We start from the raw sequence: 27,760 nt of genomic DNA, 5'->3' as shown, positions 1-27,760 counted from the left end.
ACAGATGCCCAGGCGCTTGTCAGGAGGGCTGAGTGCAGGGGCCCTAAGCAAACTCCAGGAAATAACAGTGTTTGGGATGGTGGGGGTGGGAAGGGGGAACAGGAGGAGTCCAGATGGGACGCAAGGGAACTGTTGGAGAAGCAGGAAGATGCACCCGGCTCCAACCCCGTGCACCTCACCGCAGAGAGCCACAGGCCGGGCCATTCAGGGGCAGGGAGGAACGGAGAAGGCCTTGAACGTGGCAGTGAAAGAGGAGAGCTCAGACGTGGGAGAGGCCCGAGGGGTGCCAGGGCGTCCACCAGAGGGTCCCCAGGGGTAGTGACGGGAAAGCTCCGAGGGTCCCCGGCTCCCCGGCTTCCGGGCTCCCCGGCCCGGGGCTACAGATACGGAAACCCAGAGAGGGCGCGGGACCTGTCCCTGCCTCCCGTCCCGTGCGCTCCGCCCCGCTCCGGGGAGAAGGAGCTCCCGACCCGGTTGGGCAGCTCGGGCCCCCGAGGTCGCCAGCGGCCCTGCGACCTCCGCCCGGAGCCGAGCCGCGCGTCCTCCCGGGGGGCTGCGGTCCGGCGGGGAAAAGGCCGGGGTGACGCGCGGCCGGGTGGGGGCCGCCAATGGGGCCGGCGCGCGCGGCTCTGCGCATGTGCAGGAGGCGCCCGAGTTTCCCTTTGCAACTTTTGAGTGACTGGGACGCCGCCCCAGCCGGCCAGGTGCAGACGCCGCGCCTTCGCCGCAGGTAGAGAGGAAGGGGCGCAGGGTGGGAGCTGGGGGTCGGGTCCCCGGCCCACAGCCTCTCCGGACTGCGCCCGCCCCTAGGCTCCCTCTCCCCTCCCCTTCCCCTGGGGTCTAGTCCCAGGCAGCCCGAGTTTGCAGCCCGGACGGGGAGCGAGGAGCGCAGCCGGGGGCCAGGGTGGGGGCGGGGTGGGGCTCTTCTTTCTCCGACTCTGCGTGGCTGGCCTGGGAAGGGGCGGGCGCTCGAGTTCCCCCCGCCGCTGGGCGGGGGTGGAAGCCCCGGGGACTGTCCCTCAGTGACCCCTGCCGCGGCCCTGCGGATGCCCAGAGGGAGGCCCAGGGCTGGGGAGGGTGAGGAGAGTTTTGCCAGGAAACCAAACCGCCCGGGTCGGGGACCAGATCAGACTGGCTACCTGAGACTCTGGGCTGGCCTCCCTGTTTAGCCCCACGCGGTGTCCTCAAGGGCAGGACTCCACGGGGCGGGAGACCGAGTGGCCGCCAGCTTCCTTCTCCGCCGGGCTTGCGGGGCTGCTTGCCAGCAGCGTCCACAGGGCCCGGGGTTCCTGGTTAGGCCGGTGGGCTGTGCTCCCCAAGTCCCAGCCGGGGCACGAGACAGGAGCGGGGGTGGGTGTGGGGACACGTTGGGGCCCTTCTGAGGCCCTGGCACCTACGGGGTTGAAGACACTCACGGGGTCGGGGAAAGACTCCCCCATCATCCCTCCCTGCAGGAACAACCAGTATTTCCCCCTCCCCCACCCTCTGACACCTGTCAGAGTCCCAAGTGTGCTGCTTCCAGGAGAATGGGAAGAGAAGCAGAAGCCCCCTCCTCTTCACAATAATCTCTTGTTTGTTTAGTGTCCCAAGGAAAGGTCCCTCTTGAACATTAGAGGGAGTCCTGACATTGTGTCCCCCACTAGCTGGAGGAGTGACTTAGAATAAAAACCCAGACCTTTTGAGTGCTCACTGGGCTAAGTGCTTCATTGGCACTGTCTCGGGTGTGGGCCTCCCAACAGCCCTGTAAGAGGAACAACATCATCGCCCCCATTTTATGGAGAAGGAAGTCAAGGCACTGAGCATTTAAGCCACTTGTCCAAGCAACATGGTACAGAGGCCCTGTAAGTGCAGAACTCAGGGTGCTCTTCTGGGTGCCCTGCCTCCCTGAGGCTGGCGGGCTGTGTTTAGGGAGAGAAACAGTGGTCCAGGGTCCTGGGTCCTGTCTGGTGGGGCTTTAAGACCGTTTCGTTCACTGGGCAAGCCTCTCTGAGTCAGGTCCTGTGGCTGAAGGGCTGCAGCTGTGCGTAGTCTTGCTGTCGGGAAGTTTGTGCTGATAAAAATACCCTGAATTTGAATGGGGCCTTCTCACAGGACCCGACAGGGCTCAAACCTCCTGCCACATTTTGTTGGCTTTTCTGGAAGGAGGGTATACGTGGTCAGGTGTGCTGATGCTGACCATCCTGTCCTGTCCTGTCCTGGGGCTGTCCTGTCCTGTCCGGTCCTGGGCCTGTCCTGGCTGCCTTGGCTGCCAACTCAGGTGGCTGGTGGGTTAGTGTTGGCAAGTTTGAGGCCGGCTGTTGGATTCAGCCCTTCCTCCCAATGGTCACGGCCAGATTCTGGGGTGCACAAGGGCTGCACTTGGAGGTGGGGGCCGGAGTCACCTGCTATTCCCCTGGCCTCTCCTACCGTCAGGTTACTAGAGAGCTCTCTGTGAGCCACGGATGAGGCATTCGCCTAAGCGGGTCTATAAGTGGGAAGACTGGGTCGCGTGGACATGGGGGCTACTTCCTGGTTCACCCCACCAGTCCCAGCCAGGTGGGGCTGCCCTGTGGTGCTTGTGCCCCCAGCTGTCGGGTCAGAGCTTGCTTGTCTGTTCGGGAAGATGCAGTGGGGGGGGGGCTGGTTCTGGAGGCACCGTGATGTTTCAGCAGAATTTGGAGGGGACGTGTGTATAGTGCAGGGACAGTTCACAACGGAGCTGAAAGATCTGAGAGGACGGCAGGCCTCCAAAGTCCTGTCCTCACCTGGGCGCTCCCCCAAGAAGGGGCTGACCCGGCAGGGCCATAGTCTGAGGTGCCTCGAGGCTCTCTCCCAGGCTGGCAGTGTTTGCTGGCTGGCCTCACGAGCTCTTGCCCAACTTTGTAAAACCACCCCAGCCTGGAGGAGGAAGTGACTTAGAGGCGTGCCTAGAGGGGGAGGGGGAAGGGGAAGCACAGGAAGCTTCTTGCTGTGGGCCCTCTGCTTCCAGGGACAGTGCTCCTTCTGTGAGCATTTTTTTTTTTTTTAAGATTTTATTTATTTATTTGTCAGAGAGAAAGAGAGAGCACAAGCAGGGGAAGCAGCAGGCAGAGGAAGACGCAGGAAACTGCTCCCCACTGAGCAGGGTGCCAGTTGCAGGGCTCGATTCCAGGACCCTGGGATCATGACCTGAGCCCAAGGCAGATGGTCAACCCACTGAGTCACCCAGGTTTCCCTCCACTGCAGTTTCTTCCCACATCAGCTTTCAGGCTTCCTTGTTTGTTCTTCTGTGTTCCCTCTCCTGATGCTAACCCTCAGACAGCAGCTGCCCTTGGGCGCCCGCTGAGGTCCTGGACTCAGGGGCTAACCTGGAGCCCACGGCCACCCCTGCCCTCATAGGGGGACACTCCCTGGTCCCTGCAGTTCCAGGAGCCGGAGAAGAAGGGAGAGGCTGCTGATGTTGGAGGAGGAGAGAGGAGCAGGCTGTCCAGAGGAGGGCCCAGGACCAGTTCTGGGAGCTGGGGGGAGACCAGGCTGGGGGAGCCCCCCTGGGGGGAGAGCGAGAGGCGCCATGTGGGTGTCTGAGTTCAGAGACTCAGGGCAGGTGTGAGCACAGGGCAGTGTGCCAGGCTGGGGAAGGCCGTGACACTGACTCGGGCCACCTGTGTACCTTAGGGAAGCCTGTGAAGGCTGGTGCTCCCCGGTCCTGGGGTCAGGAAGGCCCTGCAGGAAATGAGTAGCAGGCCCGAGGCGTCCTGGGAGGCGGCTGGGGCTGCCTCTGTGTGTGCCAGAGCCGAAGCCGGAGCCGGCTCCAAGTGAGGACCTCTCAGAGGGACGCACCCACAGTCCTCCCTGCTGGTGAGTATGGGGCAGGAGGGAGGGGCAGGCGCCAGGCCCTGCTGTGGGGTGGTGCCGCTGGGTGAGCCGCAGGATCTGCCTCCCACAGGAGTCTCCAGGACTCTGTTCAGAGTCACCAACTCCATGGCTCTGGCCTCGTATCTTCCAGCCATTGCCAAATCTCTTACGGGGGTCAGAAGGTGGCTCGGCCTACTGGGGGATCCTCCCAGGCCCTAGGACCTGCCACCTCACCCCCTTCCTGCTCTTCCTGTGTGTGTGTGTGTGAGAGAGAGAGAGAAAGAGAGAGACTGTCCCCAGAGAGAGAGAGAGAGAGAGAGAGACTGTTCCCAGAGAGAGAGAGAGAGAGACTGTCCCCAAGAGAGAGAGAGAGAGACTGTCCCCAGAGAGAGAGAGAGAGAGACTGTCCCCAGAGAGAGAGAGAGAGAGAGACTGTTCCCAGAGAGAGAGAGAGAGAGAGACTGTCCCCAGAGAGAGAGAGAGAGAGACTGTCCCCAGAGAGAGAGAGAGAGAGAGACTGTCCCCAGAGAGAGAGAGAGAGAGAGACTGTCCCCAGAGAGAGAGAGAGAGAGAGACTGTCTGTCCCCAGAGAGAGAGAGAGAGAGAGAGAGAGACTGTCCCCAGAGAGAGAGAGAGAGAGAGAGAGAGACTGTCCCAGAGAGAGAGAGAGAGAGAGAGAGAGAGACTGTCCCCAGAGAGAGAGAGAGAGAGAGAGAGACTGTCCCCAGAGAGAGAGAGAGAGAGAGAGAGACTGTCCCCAGAGAGAGAGAGAGAGAGAGAGAGACTGTCCCCCAGAGAGAGAGAGAGAGAGAGAGAGAGAGAGAGAGTCCCCCCAGAGAGAGAGAGAGAGAGACTGTCCCCAGAGAGAGAGAGAGAGAGAGAGAGACTTGTCCCCCTGAGGAGAGAGAGAGGGAGAGAGAGGAGGGAGCTGTCCCCAGAGAGAGAGAGAGAGACTTGTCCCCAGAGAGAGAGAGAGAGAGAGAGAGAGAGAGAGAGAGAGAGAGAGAGAGAGAGAGAGGAGAGAGAGAGAGAGAGAGAGACTGTCCCCAGAGAGAGAGAGAGAGAGAGAGAGAGAGAGAGAGAGACTGTCCCCAGAGAGAGAGAGAGAGAGAGAGACTGTCCCCAGAGAGAGAGAGAGAGAGAGACTGTCCCCAGAGAGAGAGAGAGAGAGAGAGAGAGACTGTCCCCAGAGAGAGAGAGAGAGAGAGACTGTCCCCAGAGAGAGAGAGAGAGAGAGAGACTGTCCCCAGAGAGAGAGAGAGAGAGAGACTGTCCCCAGAGAGAGAGAGAGACTGTCCCCAGCCAGCCCACACACACTGGAGCAGCATTCCCAGACCACCCAACCGAACACCTGGTTGGGTTGTCTGTACCTTTTCTTCTTGTCCCCAGGACTTTTGTTTCCGTAGCAGGTTAGAAATATCAGAGCTGGAGGCTCCTGGGTGGCTCCGTTGGTGAAGTGTCCGACTCTTGATTTTGGTTCGGGTCGTGATCTCATGGTTGTGAGATCGAGCCCCGTGTCGGGCGCTCTGCTCAGCGCGGAGTCTGCTTGAGGTTCTCTCTCCCTCCCTCTCTCTCTGCACCCCTCCCCAACCATGAGCTCCCTCTCTTAAAGGAAGAAAGAAAGAAAATCTTTTTTAAAAACAGAAAAAGAAATCTCAGACCTAGCAGGACCCCTGGACAAATGAGTTTCACCCGACGGGGCAGAGGGAGCTTGAGGAAGGGGTGCCGAGGATTCCTGCTGGCTTTTCGGCCGCAGACAGCATGAGAAGGGGGCCAGGACTTGGGGACCGACTCTGGGGCCTTCGGTGGCAGTAGACAAACCCTGGAGGTTTCCATTGGCTTCACGGGAGTGCCGGGAGCCTCAGAAAGGAAAGGTCAACAACCAGCCAGGAGTGATATTTGCTTTGTTAATGCTGGGCCTTCCAGTTAGACCGAGGGTACCCGGGGCGGGGGGAGTGAGAGGACAGGGCTGGGATTGCGCTGCAGGGGTCCCTGAGGAACCCCCTCGTCTCTCCCATCCTCCTCCAACTCTCCCTGCTCCCCACCCTGCCTCGGCCTCCTCTGGCTGCCCCTTCTGGGCCGTCACTGAGCTAACGTGCGCTTGTCATCATGCCAGATGGGGAGTGTGGCGCTGCAGGAAGAGGCTGGGTCTGGGGCCGACTCTGTGCTGACTCGCTCTCGCTCCGTTAGAGCCCCGAGCCTCCGTTCCAAGTGGATGGAATGGCCTGTGTCTGAGGTCCCGGCTGGACAGCCCAGGAGTAGTGGGGCCGGGGGCCCGTCTGTGGCTCCAGGGGATCCACTGTTGTTGCCTCCTTGGGTGTCCCTTATTTGATCAGTCCTGCTTTCCTCCCCATCTTTGTCCCCCTCCTGTCTGTCCCCTGCCTGCCCTCTCGAGCTCCCGCAGCTCCCACGGATGCTCTAGTTGGCGGCCCCAGTGGCCCCTGGCCTTCCCCTCCTTCCTATTCGTCCGCTCCAGGAGGCTGCCGGCTGTGTCCCGGACCAGTGCTCCCCCCGCCTGACACGGTCCCCACAATGGAGCTATTCTCGTGGGCTCTGCGGGACGCTCGGGGCCTGGTGTCAGCTGCTCCCTGGCTCCTTGCTGCCAGCCCCCACCTTGGGCTCCGCCAGCGCAAGCCCGGGAGACCGCAGGGGCACCCACGCCCTGACGGTTGGCCCAGGTTTTCTCTCCAGGGAGGACAGTCGCGATGACCGGCCCCCGGTCCCTGGAGCGGTGGCAGTCCGAGGTGGTGTCCCTGCGTGGGCGGCTGGGCCTCGGAGACCAGCCCAACGACTCCTACTGCTACAACTCAGCCAAGAACAGCACTGTGCTGCAGGGGGTCACCTTTGGAGGCGTCCCCACCGTCCTGCTCATAGACGTCATTTGCTTCCTGGTGAGATGCCCCTCCCCCGTCCCCCTGGTCAGGTGAGGAGCCAGGCACACCTGGGTGTGGATGCCCGCTGTGTAGCCCTCCAGCTGTGGCTGTGACCTGCGTGTGTTCCTCTGCACAGCAGGGTTCAGGAATCTTTCCTCTGGGATTTCTGGAGAAGATCCCGCCAGGCTTTGCAGGGAAAGAGCCCATGCGGTTGTGCCCTTGATGTTGAGTTAGTGGCCCGTCATGTGGGGAGGCCCACGGGAGGAGGGTGTCCTCAGGGATGAGAGGGGAGGACAGAAGGTGTGGGTTCAAATCAGAGTGGCCGCACCTCCCGGGTTAGAAACGTCACCTCCTGTCCTCACTGGGTCCTGGGCCTTTTAAGGAAGAGGCCCCCCTTACTCAGAGCTGGCTCACACAGTGGCCTCTCTCTCGTGTAGACCTCCCCATTCCCAAACCAACCCCCCCAGTTTGTAGTACACGACTTTTCTCCCCTGTGCCAACCCACCTTTGGCCAGGGGGCAGGCGCTGGGGTCAGGTGCACCTTCCTTGGCCTACCCACTTCCTGATACCTTCTCCCGACACGTGACAGCACCCATGGGAGTAAATGGGGTGCGACATGGGTGGGGGCAGCGGGCCAAGAAGACACATCTGGGACAGAGGTGGCCGTGGCTGAGGGGGCCTGGCTGAGGTGGGAGTCTGCAGGCAGTGGATTTTTATCATGGGATGTTCTGGGGTGCACCTGGGAGCCGGCGGGGCCTGGAAGACGTGGGTGCGTGGGAGATGCCCACACCCCAAGAAGGCAGGGGCAGGAGTTCACCCTGAGCAGCCTTCAAGTTTACCCTAAGGCATGACTCACCTGCCTCTGGAGACGGTTGCCAACTCCCCACCCACCTGGAGCTAATTCCTCAGGGAGCAGGAGCACAGCCCCCGTGGGGTTCTGGCTTTAGGGAGACAAAACCCACATTGAAAAGCTTAGCTCCTGACCGGGCAGCAGGGTTGTGTTGATGGAAATGGCTGTCTCTGCCTCCCTGAACTTGGAGGGAGGGAACCTGTGTGGGAGCAGGGAGAGACCTGCCCAGGTCTGAGGAGGTGTAGGGCAGCTAAAAGGATGGGAGATGAGATGAGCCCAGGGCCCCAGAGCAGCAGGTCCTCGGTGGGCGCAGCCTGTCCGGGAGAACCACACACCAAGTGAGGGGCTGACGGCTGCTCGCTTGGCCTAGGGCTGTGCTGCACCTGGGAATCAAACATGCACATCTGTGTGAAGGGAAGGGAGACTGGTCCTCAGGGCAGCTGCGGGGTCTGGGCTTGTCTTCCTGCTCAGGAGCCAAGGAAGGCCCGTCCGGGCTGGGGAAGTCGTGGCTGTTGCGGTGGCCCTGAGAGCAGGGAACGGGGCAGGTGTGTGGGACGAGGGGGGCCCCAGGAGGCCCAGCGCAGTGTGGATGGGCGCTGGCAAAGGGGGTGCGCAGAGCATCAGACCGACCATGCCACAGTGTGGCCTTGGGCAGCTCAACACACTCTCTGGGCCCTCCCAGCTCTGCTGGATTTAGGATGATGGGCTTTGCCTCTAAGACAGCTGTCTCTTTCTAACTAGAAGTTCTTTTCTCTTTCTAGTTTTTAATTTCGGTGTTTACCATCATAAGAAGGAGATTCTGGGATTATGGCCGCATTGCACTGGTGTCGGAAGTTGACAGGTAACGAGGACACGTCACCTCAAGTGTGTGTGTGTGTGTCCCCCCATCCATCTGTGGGACGGGCTGGCGGCCTCTGGGGGATGCTGAGTCTAGATTGCACTTGCTGCCAGGCCTACGCTCCAGGAGCCGTTGGCTTCAGGCTGTGGAGGAAACCCAGCTGCCTCGAATATGTAGGGCTTTTCAGGGAGAAGTTGTCTTTCTGACCTTGAGTATTTTCAAGGGTCTCTTTCTGGAAATGAGCTAGTCTGGGGCTGGGACGAGGCGAGGCAGGTTAGGGAGCTGCCCCTGTCCCTGTGCGGGGTCAGCATGGGGGGCTGGCCCTGCTTAGCCAGTGTTGGCTGAGTCTGTAGGGGAGCAGGGCCCCCCTTGGCCTGATACCCCCCAACCCTAGGCTCTGACGGCTCAGGACACCCAAGGGGGGATTGGACTCCAAGCCTGCGTGCCAGCCTCTCCAAGCTCAGCTGCTGCCGCACAGCCTGGATCCTATGTCAGATGCAGAATGGGAAGCTGTGGGGGAGATGCACGTGCGCCCGACTCTCGCCTCCCCAGCCTCCTCGGGCGCTCTCCACACGACCCCTGCCACTCTTGCTCATGGGGCCGTGGTGTAACACGGTCTGTTATGCGGGTTGGGGCACAGACACCTGCCTTCTCCTTGGCCTCGGTGCTGGTGTTTGCCAGCTGGTGGTGCTGTGGATCGGACAGAATATGGCATTTGTTCTGAGTTCTATTTAACACCTGGGGAAATGGATCGCGCACGTCCATGCTCCGAGGCCCTTTATGTGGACGAGTGGCAGTGCTGGGGCCCCAGGACATGGAGTACGGGGGTGTTCTGCTGATGCCTAAGCCCTGGGCCCTCGTCCCCTGTGAGGTGGAGTGTCACGACTCTCGTGCGCAGGTGTGGGCCTCGCCCTGTCTGCACATCCCTCGGGCCGTGTCACACCCTGTGCCAGCTCTGCAGCGGGCTTGAGGCTTTGGCCCAGAGCTCGAAGAGGCGGCAGCATGCTGGACGCGGAGTGTAGACCTGGGGAAAGAATTTTCTGTGGTTCTTCCCTTTTGTGTTTCTAGTGAGTCCAGATTCCAGAGATTATCTTCATCTTCCTCTTTGGGGCAACAAGATTTTGAAAGCGAGCTGGTTGGTATTGAAGGGACTGGTGCGGCCGTGGCAGGGGCGGGGGCGGGGGAGGGGAGGGCCGCCATCAGCTGACTCGGGACCCTGCGGCCTGAGTGGCGGGTGCTGGTGCTCTTCCCTACACCGCCCAAGCCAGCCAGACTGGGATGTGCACAGGGAGGATGCAGCTCGGGGGAGCATGGGCCGAGATCAGCTCTCGGCAGGGGGCTCTCCACATCCCCTGTAATCCCAGCACTCGTCTCTGTGATCACACTCAGGGACAAGCGCGACAATTTGTTGAGGGCTTGCTGCTGGTTTGAGCCACCTCTGGGCAGGGACCATGCCCTGTCCAGCCCTGTTGCCCTGAAAGGATGGTGACCAAACCTGTGTGTCTCCCAGCCAGGGGACAGCCCAGCTTTAGGGGGGATTATCTGTAAGAGATGCGATGGACAGTAAAACTACAGACCCCCTCTTCCCTCCATAATCCCACTGGAGGGGGGACCGTCCCATCCACGAGGCTCATTTCCCTGCATCTGTCCCGAGTCTCAGCCTGTCATTCCGGACAACCAAACAGAAGCCTGCGGAAGCTTCTCTGCAGCTGTCCTGAGCTCCTGTCAGCTCTCTCTTCAAGTTCAGCATTTGTCCCTAGAGCCTGTATGGTTCTGCCAATTGTCAAAGCTTGAGAGGTTTTTACAAGTGTTCCAGGCATGGGGTGGGAGCATGGAGACCCTGTCACTCTGGGGACACGCGGTAGCTTGCTGAATTGGGAACAAAAGCAATGCTTTCACGCCAGGGGAGGTTAGGGGGTTGTTTAATGTCACAGACAATGATCACATCTGCTTCCCAAAGACACAGATGTTCATGGCTGACCCCTGTTCTCTGCATTTCCAGGGATGCTGCCCCTGGCTGACCGCCATCTTCCGCCTGCAGTGAGTATAGTGCAGTGGCTGGCCTGTGTGTCAGGGTGTGTGTGTGGGGGTGTCTGGCTGACTGTCTTTCTCGGGTAGGTTTTTGCGTGTTTGACCAACGAGGAGGAAAGGCCAAAATGGCCCGACCCTGAGACGGGGTCTCTTCGCTGCTTCTCAGCTCAGGTCCAAAGTAGGATGTGGGGGCTGAGAATTGGGGGTCCCGGACGTTCCCTGAACGAGCTCACAAAAGCTGATTTTTGGGGCTCTAGGTGGGAGTGATGCCTCCTTAGTATCTAACATGGACACGCCTGGCCAGAGGCTCTACCCAGCAGGCTTCTGTGTCTAATTTGGTGCAAAGAGGAGAAATAATGATGCTTTAGTACATTCACCTCATTGGGTTAAAAATTGCCTTGTTTTTAAGATGTGGGGGCTGCGGGAAAATTCCTATCCAGCTAGGGTCTGCTGCATTCGCAGGGAGCATCCTTTGGGGGCACCCAGATATGGGAAGGACCTCTCAGAACTGATGATACGTGGCAGTTATGGGGTGCTGGGGACATCCCTCTCTCTGGGCCTCACCTTCCCCAACTATAGGAGGGGGCCCAGGATGACGTGGGAGAGGGGCATCTGCCAATTCCATCCTTCTCTGCCACTGCAGAATCGTGTCACTAGGAGACATTTCTCCTGACACTGTAAGTCACACGTACTCCACGCAAAAAAATCCACCACGTAAGGAAAAGAATCAGTGAGAACAAATTTGAGGTTGCCTAGAACCCTCCACTCCCTGCCTCCCCCCCATGCCCAGGGTGTGGTCTTTGGTTGGCTGCTCTCTGGCCATGCCCCCGCCCCTGGGCTGGGGACCCCCCCCCCCAGCCACCACCCAGAGGAGCAGCAGAGGACACTGACTCATCATTTCCATGGTAACCCACAACAGCAGTGGGCAGATTGGCTCTGAGGCCGGATTCTCTCCCTATGCCTTGTTTTTCTGGTTCCGTGTCCCCTCCAGTCCCCCACCCCCCCGCGCGCAGGGACACACGTTTCTCATGGAGGGCTGTCGCGGGGATCACCGTGTATCCTGCTTTGTCACTGTGACACTGTGTCAGACGTGTTTCCCATGTCCACTCCCCGGAGTTTTCTCCTGTTCCTGTCTCAGAAAGGACAACACTTCGACGTTTTTGAGGCTACAACTAAATTCTAACAGCTGCTCATGGCCAACATTACAGCGGGCATTCAAGGAGGCCCCTCAGATTAAAGTTGCCTCTCCCAGTGAGAAGTCAGAGGCACGTCCCCAGAAACACCGTGGATGAGCGTCGCTCATTCATTGTTCTGAGTCTTCATCACTACCCTTCCCACCCTCTTTCGGGAGCCTGGCTCCCTGGGGCACCTCCCTGTCTGGAGAGTGGGAAAGAGGGAAATCCCCCTTCTGCCTCCTGGCACAGAGGTCTGGCTGTCAGCCTCTGGAATTTTCCAGGTCCCCAAGCCAGCCAGAGCTTTCAGATATGGGACCCAGGAAAGGGTGGAGGCCCTGTGAAGCCCCAGCAGGATGCAGGGAGGGGGAGGGGTGGCAGAGGACCCGAGAGCCCTGCAATGCTTCCGGCACCGGCTCCCCCCTGCCTCACAGATGACCCGAGGGAGCCCTGGGAAAGAGGAGAGCCCCAGCAGCCCCGTTGTCAGTGGCTTTGCTTATTCACAGCAGCGGGGCGGTGGTGGGCACTGAGTTTCCACACCTCGCCTGTGCACAGATGGCTCCCGGGTGTGCTGCCGTGGGGGCAGGCTTCGGAGTCCCCACACAAGCTGTGTGACCGGGGACGCTGGTGGCGCCTCCGTGTCCTCGTAGGTAGAACACCGGGTTGGGATGGGAACCCACCTCCCGGGCTGGTCCCGAGAATCCGGTGAGGTCAGCTGTGGCTGGGCCTGCCACTGCCATTCACGGAGATTCCATGTGCGTGTCTTGGCCAGCGATGACCAGATCCTGGAGTGGTGTGGGGAGGACGCCATCCACTACCTGTCCTTCCAGAGACACATCATCTTCCTGCTGGTGGTGGTCAGCTGCTTGTCCCTGTGCGTCATCCTGCCTGTCAACCTCTCGGGCGACTTGCTGGGTAATGACACCTCATCTGGTGCGACCTGGGCCGGGGCAGAGCCACAGGTGTCCCTGTGATAGGGCAGAACCCTGGGACTCTTGCTGGCATTCAGACGTGAGGAGTCCTCGAGGTGACTCCCGGAACCCTCCCCTGTGCCTCAAGGTCTGGAGAAGAACCCGCCCCTCCCCCCAGCCAATAGCTGTGTCCCCTCCCCCTATGTCAATTTCTGATTCTGTCCCAGTTCGAGGACTAAAACCCCAAGATTTGTCAAATTGAGCTTTTGGAGGGTGTTTTACACTCTCCTGCCCCCACGCAATCTAGAGGCCGTAATTAGTGGATCTGGAAGATGTTGGTCATGCTCAAAGTCAAAATCAGAGTGTGGAACAATGTTTCTCAGCAACTGCAGGAAGCCAGCTTCCAAAATGCCATCATGAATCCACTTTTTTCCTTTTCCTTTAAAAAAAATTTTTTTTTAAAGATTTTATTTATTTATTTGACAGAGAGAGATGACAAGCAGGCAGAGAGGCAGGCAGAGAGAGAGGAGGAAGCAGGCTCCCTGCTGAGCAGAGAGCCTGATGCGGGACTTGATCCCAGGACTCTGAGATCATGACCTGAGCCGAAGGCAGCGGCTTAACCCACTGAGCCACCCAGGCGCCCCTAAAAAATTTTTTTTAAGTAAACTCTCTACCCGCCCTGGGGCTCCAACTCATGACCCCAAGATCAAGAGTTGCTTGCTTTGCTGACAGAGCCGGCCAGGCACCCCAAGAACGCACTTCTTTTGCCCAGTGATTCCCAGCTTGGTGTTGGGCCCAGCTTAGGGTGATTTTAAATTTTCTTTTTTCTTTTTAAGATTTTATTTATTTATTTGACAGAGACAGACACAGTGAGAGAGAGAGAGTAACCAAGCAGAGGGAGTGGGAGAGGGAGAAGCAGGTTCTCCACTGAGCAGGGAGCCTGATGCGGGGCTCAAACCCAGCCCCCTGGGATCGTGACCTGAGCCAAAGGCAGACGCTTAACGACTGAGTGACCCAGGCGCCCCTGATTTTAAGATTCCTTAATCTTAAAATCTCCGAGCAAGAGGAATTCCAACGTTGACTTTTCCACGGGGTGGGTTGGGAAGCAGCTGTCGGTTCAGCAGAGGCCTTGGTTGGTGGGGCTTTGGAAAGACTGGACAGACAGTCAAGGTCCTCTGACGGGCCTGAGGCCGCACACCAAGGTGACTGGACCCCGTTCCCCTCCCCCAGCCTGATCCTGGGACTAAGCGTCTTCCTTTTCTGCAGACAAAGACCCTTACAGTTTTGGGAGGACAACGATAGCAAACCTGCAGACCAAGTGAGTATGGGGCGGGGGCTGACGGGGGGGCGGGGGGGCACCCACCAAAGGGAAGTCAGGCTCTGGGGCCCGGGCTCGGCCAGAGAGTCCTTAGCCAGTGGGCAGATGTGTGAGAGCCCCTCCGTGGCTGGGGCGTGTGGCCCAGTCCTTGCACCTGCACCCTGGCTGGGGAGCCAGCACTCACGGCAGGTGGTGCTCCCCCCGCACACCCCCAGCGATGACCTTCTGTGGCTGCACACCATCTTCGCTGTCCTCTACCTCATCCTCACCGTGGGCTTCATGCGGCACCACACCCAGTCCATCTGGTACAAGGAAGAGAGCCTGGTGAGTGTGGCTGGGGGCACCGGGGGAGTTGGAGCCCTGCGGTGCCCCTGGCGATGCCCCAGGCCTATGCGAAAAGCCCTCTCTCTTTGTCAGCCACAGCTAGATGGGGGCACAGGAATGCCTGTGAGTTGGTTCCAGGCCTGGGTTTTCCTCTTACCTGCTGTATGACCACATTTGAGTCACTCACCCTCTCTGGGTTCCTTCTCCCTGTCTTGTCATGCAAGGGAGGCTCGCAGGACTGCTGTGGCAGGGTACTCTTTGTGCAGTCTGCAAGACGGGTCCGTGGCAATGACAGCTGTCTGGCCTTGGCCAGGCGGCAGGAGGGCACCTGAGCCTCCCGAGCTCCCACTGTGTTCTTTGGGGAGGCTGGAACAGGGCTGCAGAGTGGCGCCTGCCTGCAGACAGGTTTGCCCCTCTGACTTCTCTCCCTGGGGTGTTTCTCTGGCAGGTGAGGCGGACCCTGTTCATCACAGGCCTCCCGAGAGACACCAAGAAGGAGACCGTGGAGAACCACTTCCGGTGAGCAAGTGCCTTCGGGGAGCACTCCATGTCCTATCCGGGGACTGGGAGACCTTGAGCAGGGCCTGGCCCTGCCACACGGGCATCACGTGGCTGCTGGTGGCATGCAAGGATTCCAGCTGGGTTGGCCTGTCCTCTGCCCGCCACCATGGCTGCCCCAGGTGACCATAGTAGCTAGAGGGGAGGCCAAGGTGTAGGGGCAAATAAACAGCTGGAGAGCACCAGGAAGATGACCTCCCCTGGGCGCCTCAGCATCAGCTGTGGGGAGTCTGATGCCCGAGACAGAGCTTGTCTCCGAAGGGGAGGGCCGGGGGCGGGCTCTTACATGCACAGGCATCTGGGCAGGGGACATGTGTGTCCGGGGCCCTGTCCTCACAGAGTTCACCATTCAGTGAGTCCAACCTCTCCCTGGCAGGACCTCCAACTCCGCAGCGCCCACTGAGCACCTGCCCCAGGGCTCTTGCAGGTGATGGGGTGGGGAGGAGGTGTGCGCATGGTCAGCAGTGAAGCAGCAGGATTGGGGGGCACAGAGCAGGTGTAGAGGCCCCTGGACCCCCTGGGCTGCAGGTGAGGGAGTCTGTCCTCACTCCCACCAGCTCAGTGGTCAGTAATCTGTAGAGCGGGCTGGGGCAGAGGACCATGTAGCATAGCACCATTTGTGAAGAACTACGCAGAGATGTAAAGCGAGTGTTTACAAGTTATTGACTAACCTCTTTAGCAGCTCCAAGTATTTTAGAAGTACTCTTTTTTTTTTTTAAAGATTTTATTTATTTATTTGACAGATAGAGATCACAAGTAGGCAGAGAGGCAGGCAGAGAGAGAGGAGGAAGCAGGTTCCCCGCTGAGCAGAGAGCCTGATGTGGGGCTCGATCCCAGGACCCTGGGATCATGACCCGAGCTGAAGGCAGAGGCTTTAACCCACTGAGCCACCCAGGCGCCCCTAGAAGTACTCTTTTATGTAAACATCATACTGGCGTTCTTTTTCTCTGTTCCTTGAAACAGCTCCCGAGGGGCCCTGCTGGGCAGCACGGAAGGCAATTGTGTCATTTGTTGTATAACCTTAGCCAAGAAAAGCCCCCTCCTACCACGCAGACCCTGGGTCGGAGCTCTCCCAGTTGAGGTGGCTTTTTTGGTACCTAGGGCTGCAGCAACCCCTGGGGCCCGACCTGGCATCTGCCTTGTGGCTGGGGTGCTCACGCTGGGGTTCTCTTCCCCGGTGATCTTCCTGGGACCCAGGCTTGTCCTGCTGTTCAAATCAATGACTGACATGGGCTTTGTCTCTACAAAGATGTACCCGGAGGTGTGCCTGGCGTATGGTGGGGGTGGATTATGTGTGTCAGGGGAGGGAAGGTCACGCGGTACGGCAGGGCTGCCCAGAGGCAGATCGCGGTTCCCGACAGTCACTAGCCATGTGGCCTGGGGCACAGGTCCTATAACCTGTCCAGCACAATTTTCCTCAACTGGAAAATGGGGATGAGACCTCCCAGGTTACGATGAGGATGAAATCAGCCCCTACCAGTCCCTGGTCAATGGCAAGGATGCTCACAGCCTGCGTATAAGTAGACACAATCTTCCTAGGATGGTTAATAAGGTTGCAGACATTTTCTGGGCTGAGGGTCCTTTGCTTTCATTAAACCTGAAAGGTCTGTGACCTTCAAAAGGGTCACAGATTGGATAGAACTTCAGGGGTCCAAGGTCGACGTGACTTAGAGCCAACGATAAATGTCTTCCCTTGGGTGGGTGGAGAATGTCAGCTGTGGTGTCCAGCCTTGGCCACAAGCACCCGCTGATGTAAAGCCATGAGGGTCTAAACCTGTCACTTGCAGTGACTTTCATACTCTTAGAAAAGGCCTCTTTGTATTAAATTTCAAAAATTTCCCCCATTGATAAAAGACAAAGAGAAAAGAGGTCTTTGTTAGCACAAAAATAAAAGCAGTGGAGATTTGGGGGGTCTCCCCGCCCTGGGGGGTCCTCTTGTCCAACAGGCATCTTTCTGGGCACAGGGACGCGTATCCCACATGTGAGGTGTTGGACGTCCAGCTGTGCTACAACGTGGCCAGACTGCTGTCCCTGTGCAGGGAGAGGTAAGAGGGGGACTGGCCTAGGGTCCCCCTCCCCTGCCGAGACCCCACCCTCCTTCCTGCTGGCCCTGGGGAAGGCAGGAGGGCGGCTCTGCCCCTCTCTTGCTCGGGTCTGGTGGCGACTGGGTGTGGTGTGGCGGCTGGTGTCCGAGGCCGATGTTCCCTCACTGCCCCCCCACCCCACCCCGTGCCCCCGGCAGGAAGAAGACAGAGAAGAGCCTGAGCTATTACACGAGCCTACGAGCAAAGACAGGCCAGTGGACCCTGATCAACCCCAGGCCCTGTGGCCAGTTCTGCTGCTGCGAAGTGCCCGGCTGTGAGTGGGTAAGGGCCCGGCCCCTGCAGGAGTGCGCTGCGTGGTCCCCAACACCCATGCTGACTGCCTGGTCACCAGGGGGTGTGTCCGCCGGCAGGAGGATGCCATCGCTTACTACACGCGTCTGAAGGACAGGCTGACCGAGAGGATCATGGAGGAGGAGCGCCGGGTCCAGGAGAGGCCACTGGGGATGGCCTTTGTCACCTTCCAGGAGAAGTCCATGGCCACTTAGTGAGTGGGACTCTTCCCCAGCCAACTCTGGTCCCCCTGCAGGTGACTTGCTGTCCCTGTTGGATGCAGGTGGTCCTACGGAACCCATCCCTTGGATTTGCTAGTGGCATTCCATCTCCTTTCCTGGGTGTGGCTGGGGACGTTGCACGCCCCCGGTCATCCCAGCCCATGTGTGTGTGATGGCTGGGCAGGGGTGACTCTTCTGAGCCCCTCTCAGCTTGACGCAGACTTACCTTCCTGCTGGGCTCTCACCAGATGCCCCAGGGATCCTGTTGCCTCTGTCCAGTGTTCTGCCCAGCAGAACAGACGCTGCCCTCCTTCAGATGTCTACTCTGGACCACAGATCTTCTTCTGTGCCCAGGATGCCCATCCGTGTACAAATGCACACCACCACCCCACCAGGCACTCTGGAACTCCCTGTTGCTGAGCTGAGGCCTGGGGAGGGTTGCAGTTTGTAGGCTGGCATGGGGTGCTCGCTCCCAAAGCAGTCCCGTGCCCGGGGTCAGGAGAGCGCTGGTGACAGCAGGTGGCCACACAGATGCCCCTTCCCCTGTCTTCTCTGTGGGCAGCATGGACCCAGTAACAGACCCTGCCTCAAGGCTAGAGCCAGGAGGGGACCCGTGTAAAGAGGGTGTTCTGAGGCAAGAGTGGGGGGCACGGAGATGGCAAGGAGTGATGTGGCTGTCCTGGGGAGGGTGTCAGAGCAGGAGGGAGTAGGGGGAAGGCTGGTGAAACCCTGGCCTGGCTGCAGGATGTGCCCACAGTGTGCCAGTGTGCGGGTTTGGCAGAGGGAGTGGCCCGGGGAAGAGCCGCAGATCGAGGCCGTGCAACGGCATAAAAAAATATATGCAGCAGTGGTTCTCAGGCACGGAATTTAGGAGGAGACTGGAGCAAGTTTTTTCCCTAGCATATAGTGAATATTATGACCCAAAATAGCGGAATGTTTCCGTCTGACCTAGCTGCCTTTTTGATTGAATTTTATTACAGTGAACAGCTTTAGTAGGTATGATATTAGCAATATCATAGATACAATGAGACTGAAGTTTATAACCTGTATTATCTTGAAGTCTGTAAGACCTGGAGGCAGTCAGACAGAGGGGGCACACAGCTGGGTGGTGGAGCCTCAGTTTCTCTATCTGTGAAGCAGAAGTCCTCCCTGGCTTACCGGGTTGTTCTGGGGATTAGAATCCTCCCCAGAGTGTGCCAGGCATGGATTTTCTTAGCATCACCTGTAATAAACTAATAAAGCCAAGGTCCCTTGCCCTGGGGCCCCCCGCTTTCACTGGGTCCCCTCTGCCATGTGTGTACGTGGTCCCCATACAGACCCTGGCCACTTCTGCTTTCCCTGGCAGCATCCTGAAGGACTTCAATGCCTGTAAGTGTCAGAGCCTGCGGTGCAAAGGCGAGCCCCAGCCGTCCTCCTGCAGCGGGGAGCTCCGCACCTCCAAATGGACAGTGGCTTTTGCCACTTACCCCGAGGACATCTGCTGGTGAGCCCCTGGGACAAGGAAGGTGCCTGCTGGGCCTGCCGGGTCACCGGGAAGCCCGGGCGGGAGCTGGCGGTCAGGGAGGCTGGCATGTGGCCCCTGCTCCTCTCTGGACCAGTGCTGGGGCATGGGGGGGGGGGGGGTGTGGTGTGTGTGCGACAGGTCGGGGGAGGGCTTGTCCACGCCCTAGACTTCACTCCCATGAATCCCAGCTATCCAAAATAGTATCATTTCTACACATGATCAGTTACTTTTCTCAACTTATCAGTTGAGATGTTTCTCTTTTTCATACTTAGTATCTTTGAAATGCAAGTATGTTACTTAGTTGGGACTGGGCCCTGCAAGGCTCAGCAGCAGGGCTAGCTTCTGGCTCTTGTCCCCCATCCCCCATCCACTGCCCTGGTCCCGTGCAGGCTTCAGTCAGGTGACAGACATCTGGCCTGGGGGACATGCAGGGGAGCTGAGCTGTGTCCATGAGGCCATCAATGAGCTTGCAGCATGATGCAGGGGTGAGGAGAGCGCCAGGAGAGGCCCAGCACAGTTGGCCTCAGTACTGCCTCCCCCTGCTGAGATCAACGTTTAGGTGCTCATCTCTACCAGCCTCCGACAGTTCTGCTCCTTGTGTCCCAGGGCTTACCAACCTTAGGGTGGTTTGTCTGTTTGTGGCAGGGTGGGGCCCAGGCCCTGCTGTCCCCTGCCTCCCCGTCCCTGCACCCAGCTCTAGCCCCACTGGGGAGGATGTGTAACTAGTCATCAGGACTGCAGACATGGCTTGGCAGTCCTAGGCCAGAGCCTCGTTTTTCTGCCTGGGTGCTCACGGGACCTCTTTGGTGGGTTCTGGCCCTGACGCTGTGGCTGGGGACCCCAGATCTGACATGGCTGAAGCTAAGGGTCAGTACAGAGTGCTTGTCTGTACCCCTGAGGTCAAAACAAGCACCCCCACCGGAGTCCTCTGCTCGGTGTCTTGCTGTGTCTAAATTTGACCCACTGACCCACCTACTCTGGGGCTGCTGCTGGCATAGCAGGCAGCCAGAGCCCGGGAGATAAGCCTCCGGGGCCTGTGTCCTCCCCCTGCAGGAAGAACCTGTCCATCCAGGGCTTCCGCTGGTGGTTCCAGTGGCTGGGTATCAACTTCACGCTCTTCGTGGGACTGTTTTTCCTGACCACGCCCTCCATCATCCTGTCCACCATAGACAAGTTCAATGTCACCAAACCCATCCACGAGCTGAACGTGAGTGACTGTGCTGCAAGGCCTCTGCTGTGGGGAGGGTGGCGAGAAGGTGTGGTGGGCGGATCGGGAGCCAAGGGACAGCACTGAGCTGGGAGCAGTGGTTCTGAGCAGGCGTGAGGCCAGCGGTGCAGGTGCATAGTGGACGCTCCTGCCAGGGCCTCTGCCAGGCTGTCCTCATCCCCACATCATGCTCCAGGTTCGCCAATGGCCCCCTGTACACAACTCAGCTCCCCTACGTGTCCCCCAGGCCAGACCAGTGGCTGACTCCTGTGTGGAAGGGCGCTGGGGGGGGGGGCAGGTAGAAAGGAGGGACACATGCTTCATGCATTGGGATGGCAGTTGTCCCTGTCATCTTCCGGCATCTAATAATTTTGTTACAAAACCATTGAGCCTAGATAGGAAACCGATGAAGTTTTAAAATCTTAGATAAATCAAAAATAGCCAGACACTCCCTAAATGGTCATCTGCTTAAAAAGGCATTGGTGTCCCATAATTAGCTCTGCTGGACCCTAAGTTGTTTTTCTTTTTTCCAATTCCTTTTGGTGTTCCGTGAGTCGCGCTCTGGGAAGGCACACGGGGTTGGTCCTTGCTGTGCGGTCGCTGGCTGGTGAATTCTGAGCCTTGGATTTTCGTCCAACGGCTGGAGTGAGAGTACCTGCCTCAGCACCCTCTCGGGCTGCGGGGCTGGCCCCACCGTGAGCTTATGTGTACTTGGAGCTCTCCTACCTGACGTGGTATGAGAATAAAGAAATACACAACGAACAATAAGCAGTTTTGCTTTAGAATTAAAGCTGGTAAATGTTCATACCTTTGCCGATCTTGGGACGTGTGGCCAAGGCCTGTTCTTCGGAGGTGGAGCGGAGCCCCCTTTTCTGTTCTCCATAAACCAGTTTGGGTTTCTTACAGTAAAACAGGGATCTGCAGACACTGGCCACCATTCTGAGGACAGACCCCTCCCAGATCTATGGTCCATGGCTGTTCTGTAGTTAATTTAGTCTCGTCTATTTCAGTAACATTTATTTATTTATTTATTTATTTGATGGACAGAGATCACAAGTAGGCAGAGAGGCAGGCAGAGAGAGAAGGGAAGCAGGTTCCCTGTTGAGCAGGGAGCCGGATGTGGGGCTCGATCCCAGCACCCTGAGATCATGACCTGAGCTGAAGGCAGAGGCTTAACCCACTGAGCCACTGAGGCACCCTATCAGTAACATTTTTACAGAGATTTATTTATTTATTTATTTGAGAGAGAGAGAGAGAGAGAGAGAGAAGGTGGGGGAGGGGCAGAGGGGAGAGAGAATCCCAAGCAGACCCCACTGAGTGTGGAGCTTGACTCAGGGCTCGATCCTATGACCCTAAGGTGAAACCTGAGCCAAAACCAGAAGTTGGAATCTCAAGCGACTGTAACACCCAGGTGCCCCTCATTCAATAGCATTTTCTAGAAATTGGCCTTTATCGAGTTTCTGAAGTATGCCACTTGGTTTTCACCAGATTTTCTATGGTTATGCTCATTTTATCAAGGAAAGTGTTGAGTCTATAAGCCCATGTGATGATAATCGTGGGTGCTGTGAGCTCACACGGGATGGGGTCCCCACTGGGCAGGCGGGGCTGAGTGGGTGGCTGCCCCAAGGCGCCCGGCTTCGGTGTGCCCACCTCCCTTGGCAGCCACTGCTGGTTGTGTATCAGGGGGCCCAGAGGCGATGGGGGCTGCCTGTGAAGTTCCTTGCTTCACTTCGAAGAGCTTTACTCCCGTCCAGGCCGGTTACGGCCTGTTCGGCCAACGTCATGGGACACACACCCCGTCTAAGGCCCATGTCGGCTCCGGGGGATGTCACGGTGCCCATGGCCCCTCCACCTGTCTCCTCCGTGGCCCTTGTTTTCCAGGACCCCATCATTAGCCAGTTCTTCCCGACCCTCCTGCTCTGGTCCTTCTCAGCCCTGCTCCCCACCGTCGTGTACTATTCCACACTGCTGGAGTCTCACTGGACCAAGTGAGTGAGCACCGCGAGTGCCCAGCCCCCACCCCCAGGGTAGGGTTTCCCCCTCCCAGCAGGGGCCTTCTGGGCACCTGGAGCACCTGGGGGGCTGGGAGGACCCACCTACAGCTTCCTGCAGGTCTGGAGAGAACCGGATCATGATGTCAAAAGTCTACATATTTTTGATCTTCATGGTGCTGATCCTGCCTTCCCTGGGCCTCACCAGGTAACCCCTGCCGCCACCTCTGAGAGTTCACGTTGGTTGGTCCCCTCCGCCGGTCCCGGTAGAGGGGAGATGGTCTGGGGGTGGGGCGCGCACATCTCTGACAACATCCACGCCCGTCCTGCCCACTCGAGGTGCTGTGGGGCTCACAGATTCTTCTGGAGATGAGGTCTCTTCCTTAAATGAAGCTTGAGAGCAAAACAGAGCTCGGACCTTCCTCGTAGGGAACGGAGAATCTGTTTTAAGGGAGGGAGTTGCTGGGAGAGCAGCCTGACCAGTTACCCTGCAGTTAAGTGGCGTCTTAGACAAGGAACCTGGACCTGGAGGTCCTGCCTGATGCTTTGAGCAGAAAAATTGTGAAAACGCCTGGTGAGTGCAGCGAGAGCTGGACAGAAATTCTCATGGCCCTCGTTTTTTTTTTCCCCCCAGTCTGGACTTTTTCTTCCGGTGGCTCTTTGACAAAACTTCCTCAGAAGGCTACATCAGGCTGGAGTAGGTGTTGGCCGCGCCGCATTTGGGAGCCACCGTCCCTGGGACACATCTCCCGGGGGCTTGGCTGGGGCAGTGTGTGGGGGGGTGGGTAGTCCAGAGCACACTCTGGGACAGTCCTCTCCTCTAGTGGCCTCGGGGCCCAGCACCTCCCCAGCACCCCTCCCAGCCCGGGCAGAGCCTTCGGTGGGCATGGGGGGAGGGGATCCACTCTGTGCCAACTGTGCCTAAATGTGGGTCGTCTCTGAGGGCGGAACTCCATTAGTGGCCGTCTTGTTCGTTCTTTGAGACTTATTCCTGAGAGTGAGCCACCTGGGGAGGGAGGAACAATGAGCCCTGGAGGCTCCTTCCGTGGTGGGAGAGAGGCTCCTGGCCTCGGCTCATCCCCCCACCCACCGGCGGCCCCGCAGGTGCGTCTTCCTGCCTGACCAGGGTGCCTTCTTCGTGAACTACGTCATCGCCTCGGCCTTCATCGGCAACGGGATGGAGCTGCTCCGGCTGCCAGGCCTGGTGCTCTACACCTTCCGCATGTTCATGGCCAAGACGGCAGCCGACCGCAGGAATGTCAAGCAGGTCCAGGGGCGCAGCGGGTGGGGCCTGGATGTAGACTGCCCCCAGGACCCCAGCCTCTGTGCCATGCTGTGTGGCTCCATGGGGGGCCTGACCCTCAAGCCTGCGGGTTGGGGTCACTGCCTGTCTGTCCTGAGCACCCCTGATCAGAATGAGAGACACCCAAAAGGCCCGCGAATCCTCGTGGCCCTGGGTGGCCTGGGTGGGAGCCCAGGGAGGCTGGGGGTTTGCGGAGGGCAGAAGGGATCCCCAAGAGGTGGGAGTAGCTGTGCGCCTCCTGTTTCGGAAGTTGTCCCCGCGCTGTCCCCCGGCAGCCCAGACTGAGCTCCTCACCCCTCCACCCAGACCCAGGCCTTCCAGTACGAGTTCGGCGCCATGTACGCGTGGGTGCTGTGTGTCTTCACGGTCATCATGGCCTACAGCATCACCTGCCCCATTATCGCACCCTTCGGTGAGTGGCTGGGGGTGGGGTGCTGGCTCACCCTCTGCTGGAACGGCTCTGCAGTGGGCCGCCCGCACTCAGCCAGGCCTGTGCCGCTGCACACCACCGGAATCTCACCGCCACGTGCCACACGGGCTGCGAGGCAGGTGTGGTTTCTGTCCCCCTTTTGCTGATGAAACCCAGCGATGAAGTGGGACGCAGTGAGGAGCAGACCTGGATTTGGACTGGGGACCGTTTGACCTTGGAGACCAAGGTCTTGCCACTAAAGTAAACATCAGGTTCCCAGGTTTCGGCACCAAAACATGTATATATTTATACATTAGACATCCTACTTGGGTTCCAAATGGGCAGGCTGCGGAGCCAGTCCCGGGAAGCAGGAGGTGGTGGGCCTGTGGCTGGGGTGGCCCAGCCGGGCCTGCTGCTCACAGCCTCACCTCCGCAGGCCTCATCTACATCCTGCTCAAGCACATGGTGGACCGGCACAACCTCTACTTTGCCTACCTCCCGGCCAAGCTAGAGAAGAGGATCCACCTGGCAGCCGTGAACCAGGCTCTGGCTGCGCCCATCCTCTGCCTCTTCTGGCTCTGTTTCTTCTCCTTCCTGCGCCTGGGTGAGGGGCCCTTCTGACCAGGGCGGGCTGCGGGGGGAGCGGAGTGGGGCTCACGGTGCTGCGTGCACACCGGCTGGTCAGATTCCTCACTGGGGTGCCCTATCGCAACATGGGTCCCGGACAAGGGCTGGTGGGGGCAGCAGGGCCAGAGCTGGCTGGAGCCCAGGGGACCCCGGGGACCCCATGTCAGTGGAGAAACCTTACAGAGAAGGCCTGAACCAGAGAGGACAAGCTGGTGAAGGCTGCCGTTTGGGGTGCGGGTGGGCCCAGGTCTTCAGCACAGTGCAGAAGTGGGGGCCCATGGGAGGAGAAGCGGCCACTCTCAGCCTATGAAAAAGGCAGGAGGATTGTGAGGGAGCCCTGGTCGGGGGAGGGGGCCTCCATCCCACCTAGCCCAGGGCATGGAGCTGCCAGGGAGCCGGCCCAGCAAGGAAGCGGGGCTTGGGGTCCCAGCTCCTGAAATATGACCAGGGATGAGCCAGCCGTTCAGCGGGTCCCTCTCCCGCTGCTCCTGGCTAGATGACACCCTCCTGGCCTCGGGAGAGTTTCCACGTGGTTGCCGCACCAGCTGTGGCCCCTCTCCCCCCCAGCACGGCTGGCGTCCCTTTGTCCCCAGGTCTGAGGGCCCCCCTCACCCTGTTTACGCTCCTGGTCGTGCTGCTCACCATCTTGGTCTGCGTGGCCTACACCTGCTTCGGATGTTTCAAGCACCTCAGCCCACTGAACTACAGGGTAAGGGGTTCCACGGGGACGTGGGTGGGGAGCTGGTGGGGGCAGTCCCTACCTTGTCACAGCCCAGCCTGTGGGCAGTCTTGTCCATGTTTTGTTTAAACATGGGGAAGGCATGGGTGGCTGGGTGCCATGTGTGGCTTCCCTCCCCTCCCCCCAACCCCCCGAGCGGCCAGCGACCCCAGCCTGCTGCAGGGAGTTTGGTGCCCGCCAGTACTGTCATCCCAGGTGGTAACGGTCGGTTTGTTCCGAGGCTGCTGGTTCAGGGAGATGGGTTTTGTTGATCACGGTGAGTCTTTGCTGTCATCTGCAGACGGAGGACTCTGCCAGTGACAGAGGAAGTGAGGCAGATGCCCCCAGGCCAGCAGCCTTCACGGTAAGTTCTCCTTTTTCCCCAGCCACCAGCCTGGGGGGCTCCCTGGGGCAGGGCCGGGGGGCTGGCGCACACAAAAGTGCCTCAATCATGTGGCAGCCACAGTTCCAGAAGGAATCCCTAGTCCCACGGGATGCTTCACCGGCACTGGTAAAGCCACATTCCAGAAGTGATTGCTGATGCCGGTGAAGCCACATTTGGCCAAGATGCCGCCCCACCCCCTGGTTCCTTCTCTGCAGGTTTCATGCCCCCTGCACTCAGGCCTCTCCCAGGGCAGTGTGGTAGCCTGTGGCTGCGAAAGTGTGCAGGAAACAGGGTGGCCCCAGTGCCTGCCGTGGGAGGCCCCCAGGGTCCCTGCCAGAGACTCAGGGTAGAGCAGCCTTCTCTCCTGTCCCTGCCTTCCCTGGGCCTGTATGTCTGTCCTCAGACCAGCCCCAGTGGGGAGAGTGTTCTCAGAAAGATGCATTCCTGGAGGTCACCTGCCCCTGCAGACAGGGGAGGAGGCAGTACAGGTGGAGGGCCTGAGTCCCCTTTACTGGGCTCTGGGGCCTCGCAGCAGGAAGCAGGGGAGGAGCGGGTTCAGAGTCTCATGCCCGGCTCCCCCTGCACCCCATGCTCCAAGCACTCAGCCCCTCCTCCCCTGTTTGCTGGCAGCCCTACGTGCCCCGGATTCTGAGCGGCCTGTCCTCAGAGAGGACAGCCCTGTCCCCGCAGCAGCAGCAGACCTATGGCGCCATCCACAGCATCAGCGAGACTGTCCCAGGGCCCCGGGGACAGTGACAACAGCATACCTGCCTACCAGGAGGCCTGAGGGCTGCCGGGCCAGACTCGGAGCCAGGAGAGGAGACCCAGGCGGGAAGGTGGCTTGACTCAGGCCCCAGCCGAGCCCAGGATGACTTCCCACCTGTTTTAAGCACAGCTGCTCTTAAGCGATGGAACCAGAAAGGTGTTCTTGCCCTTGGCCAAGGGGGCAGGCTGAGACTGCCATTGGGTGGTGAGCACTGGCCTTCCTGGCCACAGCAGAGGGGACGGGAGCTGAGCAGCTCTGAACCCGGCTCATTTCCAGGTCCCCCTCCTGCACAAACGTCCAGCTCTGTAGCTGGGATGCCGTCCCTGGGCATTTGGGGCAGAATCCCATATTGGAATTGTGCACCCACAGCCCCATTGCTGTGGTGACGGAATCTGGTACGAGGGAGGACACGCGACTTGCCCAGCCCCAGAAGACCCCTCAACTAGCCAATAACCAAAAAGCCTGCAGCGGATCCCAGCTGGAGAGGGGGTCCAGACGATGGCTGGTGTCCAGCCCTCCCCCTCTGATCTGGGAGCTGCTGTGGGAACAGGCAGGCAGTGGGCCTGGCCCGGCTGGGTGGGCTGCAAACCTGGCTGGAAGGACAGGTGGCCCCTTCCTTTTTCTCCCTGTGGGGATGGGGACTGGCAGCCTCCCATGGCCTCCAGGGGGTGCCAGAGGCACAGGGGCCAGGTGGGTGGTAGCCCAGGCCCCCTGCCACCCACCCCCTCCCCCCCAACAGCAGCCCCATACTCTGGGCAGCCAGGGACATGAGGAGGGGATGGAGTGTCCCGGTGCCCCCCACCCAGCCCGGGCCTGTTCCGCCCTTTCCAGTGGGGACCCCCCCTCCCCAACCCAGACCCAACCTGCCAGCTGTACGGGGACGGCTCCCCATTTGGGACGGGTATGCCCATGTCACCTGCTTCCAGCCATTCTTAGGAATAGAATCATTTATCATCACTGACATGCGTGTGGGAGCGCTGGAGGGGGGCAGTGAACAGGGGGCCAGCAGGGGCGGGGGACAGGTGTGGGGCATACATCATTGCAAAGAGAAGAGGGGGGTCTCCCTGCTCCTTGGGAGGGCCCTGGGGCGGGGAGGACAGCTGTCGGCCAGGGAACCTGTGGGTGACAGCCAGCCCCACGCGCATCAGCGCTGCTCCAGCAGCCCCACGAATTTGCAGATGTCCCGGGCCAGCAGCTCTGGCTCCTCAAAGGCGGCAAAGTGGCCCCCACGGGCCATGTAGGAATAGGAAACGAGTTTCGGATACTTGAACTTCACCCACTTTTCCGGCACATGCATTAACTCACAAGGGAAGGCAGCAAAGCCTGTGGGCACGTGGACCTTAATCCTAGAAGGAGAGAAATCCCACTGACGGGCAAGGTGGCATCCTGGTCCCCTTCTGTCCCCTGCAGTGGGGACTGGGGACGGGGGAGTAGGGGTCTGTTTGCCCACCCACAGGGAGCTGGAAAGGACAGACCCAGGGTTCTAAACACCCTCTTCAATTCCAACCCACTGGAGCCTCCTTCTGTGGAAGAGCCAGCTGTGCTGCAAGGTCTGGCCATCAAAGA

The 27,760-nt window shown here is 59.3% G+C and overlaps 2 protein-coding genes across 7 annotated transcripts in view; one reads left to right on the top strand and one right to left on the bottom strand.

Moving 5' to 3' along the window:
- The first annotated feature begins 457 nt into the window (after positions 1 to 457).
- TMEM63A (transmembrane protein 63A) lies at positions 458 to 27,155 on the top strand. 4 transcript variants are annotated; one of them, XM_013061138.2, is made up of 24 exons: positions 460 to 730; positions 3,634 to 3,816; positions 6,505 to 6,704; positions 8,298 to 8,377; positions 9,443 to 9,509; positions 10,377 to 10,414; positions 12,350 to 12,492; positions 13,755 to 13,806; positions 14,022 to 14,130; positions 14,579 to 14,649; positions 16,653 to 16,733; positions 16,931 to 17,054; positions 17,144 to 17,277; positions 18,630 to 18,767; positions 19,842 to 19,995; positions 21,877 to 21,983; positions 22,108 to 22,194; positions 22,621 to 22,683; positions 23,091 to 23,253; positions 23,596 to 23,701; positions 24,135 to 24,302; positions 24,919 to 25,034; positions 25,345 to 25,407; positions 26,059 to 27,155. In XM_013061138.2, the coding sequence occupies exons 3-24, from the start codon at positions 6,519 to 6,521 to the stop codon at positions 26,182 to 26,184; spliced, it is 2,376 nt and encodes a 791-aa protein (XP_012916592.2). In that variant the 5' UTR covers positions 460 to 730; positions 3,634 to 3,816; positions 6,505 to 6,518; the 3' UTR covers positions 26,185 to 27,155. The 4 variants fall into 4 exon arrangements, with proteins under 4 accessions (XP_044925457.1, XP_012916592.2, XP_012916591.2 ...); XM_013061137.2 differs by having other exon boundaries at positions 6,492 to 6,704; XM_045069522.1 differs by lacking the exons at positions 25,345 to 25,407; positions 26,059 to 27,155 and having other exon boundaries at positions 458 to 730; positions 6,492 to 6,704; positions 24,893 to 25,023.
- Positions 27,127 to 27,760, bottom strand: part of EPHX1 (epoxide hydrolase 1) — a 34,405-nt gene continuing 33,771 nt past the window's right edge. For all 3 annotated transcript variants that reach the window (XM_013061139.2, XM_004761902.3, XM_004761901.3), the window contains exon 9: positions 27,127 to 27,540. In XM_013061139.2, the coding sequence (XP_012916593.1) occupies positions 27,339 to 27,540 (202 nt within the window). In that variant the 3' untranslated portion in view covers positions 27,127 to 27,338. The remainder of the gene's footprint in view (positions 27,541 to 27,760) is intronic.

This window comes from Mustela putorius, unplaced genomic scaffold (genome assembly GCF_011764305.1).
Source record: "Mustela putorius furo isolate JIRA1106 unplaced genomic scaffold, ASM1176430v1.1 tig00003942_pilon_pilon_pilon, whole genome shotgun sequence".
Taxonomy (NCBI): domain Eukaryota; kingdom Metazoa; phylum Chordata; class Mammalia; order Carnivora; family Mustelidae; genus Mustela; species Mustela putorius.
Note: the sequence above shows the minus strand (reverse complement) of the source record. Positions and strands in the feature narration are given on the sequence as shown.

Bases quoted from the DNA above. Each gene is read 5' to 3' on its own strand.
- TMEM63A (XM_013061138.2), top strand. From the start codon at position 6,519: ATGACCGGCCCCCGGTCCCTGGAGCGGTGGCAGTCCGAGGTGGTGTCC. The intron at 8,378-9,442 runs GTAACGAGGACA...TTGTGTTTCTAG, and splicing joins CTGGTGTCGGAAGTTGACAG to TGAGTCCAGATTCCAGAGAT. The intron at 12,493-13,754 runs GTAATGACACCT...CCTTTTCTGCAG, and splicing joins CCTCTCGGGCGACTTGCTGG to ACAAAGACCCTTACAGTTTT.